This window comes from Colobus angolensis, unplaced genomic scaffold, assembly GCF_000951035.1.
Source record: "Colobus angolensis palliatus isolate OR3802 unplaced genomic scaffold, Cang.pa_1.0 Scaffold41, whole genome shotgun sequence".
Classification (NCBI taxonomy): Eukaryota; Metazoa; Chordata; class Mammalia; order Primates; family Cercopithecidae; genus Colobus; species Colobus angolensis.
The window spans coordinates 6,541,599-6,543,002 of record NW_012117488.1 but is presented as its reverse complement, the minus strand read 5'-3'; the positions used below and the strand labels follow the sequence as shown (position 1 = coordinate 6,543,002).

Genomic DNA, 1,404 nt, shown 5'->3' with positions numbered 1-1,404 from the left:
TGTCTTGTTCTAGGTTTCACTTCACTGACAGAGATCTAGCCAAAGAGATCAGCTTGTGAATATGATCATTCTTGACTTTCAGTTCTGTATTTTGCGCCCCTCTGCTCAAACTACGCCTCTCAGTTCTTCTCACTTGCTTCATTAAAATATTTTACATTTATTACTCTATTTAAAAAAAAAAAACACTTTTGATATGTCCCTCCTTCACAGAAAAGAATGTGGCTACCTCAAACACTTTAATAGGATTCACTCATTTTTTATTACAGGAGGTTAAATAAAATTGCTATTATGATGGCCTCTGTATGGAAAATGTGTCGTTTTTAGAGTTCTGGCCACAGAAACTGACCTATGAATGGGCTTTCTAAAGGAGAAGGGTGTGCCTGTGGAAAGTTCACAGCAAAGGGAGTTTGACTCTTCTTAAGGTATGAAGAGGAAGACAGGCTAAAGTCTCAAGAAACTTTGACTCAATAGGGGAAAGCTATCAAATTCCCCAAAACTTGTGCGATTTTGCTTAGCACATCACAGAGGTGATGAGCAGCTCCTGAGTGTGAAACCCACATCCCACTTCTGGGGAGAACTACGTAGTTGGTTCCTTCTACATAAAATATCAGAGTCTACGTCCTGACACCCATAAGAAACCTCTCCCACCTCTCTCTTACTACCCTTTCCTTCCATTCTCAATTTACAATGACACACAACTTTATTTCCCACAAGTACTGTACAACCAGAGACACACACACACACTCACACATACATATATATTTCAGATACATACATATATATCTGCTTGGAGAGCAGGGAACGGGGGAGCCAAGGCCTGTTTGTATTCACACCCTTGGTTCAACTGTGCTGGGGTGGCTGGAGCTTTGACCACGGAGGAGGGGCCCGCTGGCAGCGCCAAGCGGCTGAACTGTGCGCCTTTTCATAAAGGCAGAGAACTGGGGTTAGCCACACTACAACCCTCCCACCTGAGGGAAAGGCCTGTTTGTTCTGGAAAGCACAGCCCAGCCTTATTTAACTAACTGCAAGCAGTTAATATAAGCATTCCCAAGGCAGTAGGCAAGCTCTAGTCTACGGAAGTAAAGCCATCGACTTCAGGAAGATTTCTCTAGTCTAGCATCCCGAAAGATGCAGCCCAGACTCCTCACCTGACGGTTAACCTGAAAACACCTGATCCTCTCTCTGGAATCCTTGCCTGGGGAAAACGATAAGGCTGACGGGCCATGCCTCCTCCTTCAAAACTTTGCAGGGCTCTCGGGATTCGGAACAGGAAAAATTGTTCACTGCAGACTCAGTTCGCCCTCGCCGAAACGCGTCCGCTGAAGTTGGAGCCCTGCTAAGCGGGGTCCCCTTCTCTTACCCTTCCTGCCGGCCGCGCGGTGCGCGCAGACCCCGGCCCTAGGG

The 1,404-nt window shown here is 46.4% G+C and overlaps 1 protein-coding gene across 2 annotated transcripts in view; it reads right to left on the bottom strand.

Annotated features, from left to right (window-relative positions):
- The window catches only part of MCOLN2 (mucolipin 2), a 73,138-nt gene extending 71,734 nt beyond the window's left edge, over positions 1–1,404 (bottom strand). For both annotated transcript variants that reach the window (XM_011956116.1, XM_011956117.1), the window contains exon 1: positions 1,149–1,404. In XM_011956116.1, the coding sequence (XP_011811506.1) occupies positions 1,149–1,225 (77 nt within the window). In that variant the 5' untranslated portion in view covers positions 1,226–1,404. The remainder of the gene's footprint in view (positions 1–1,148) is intronic.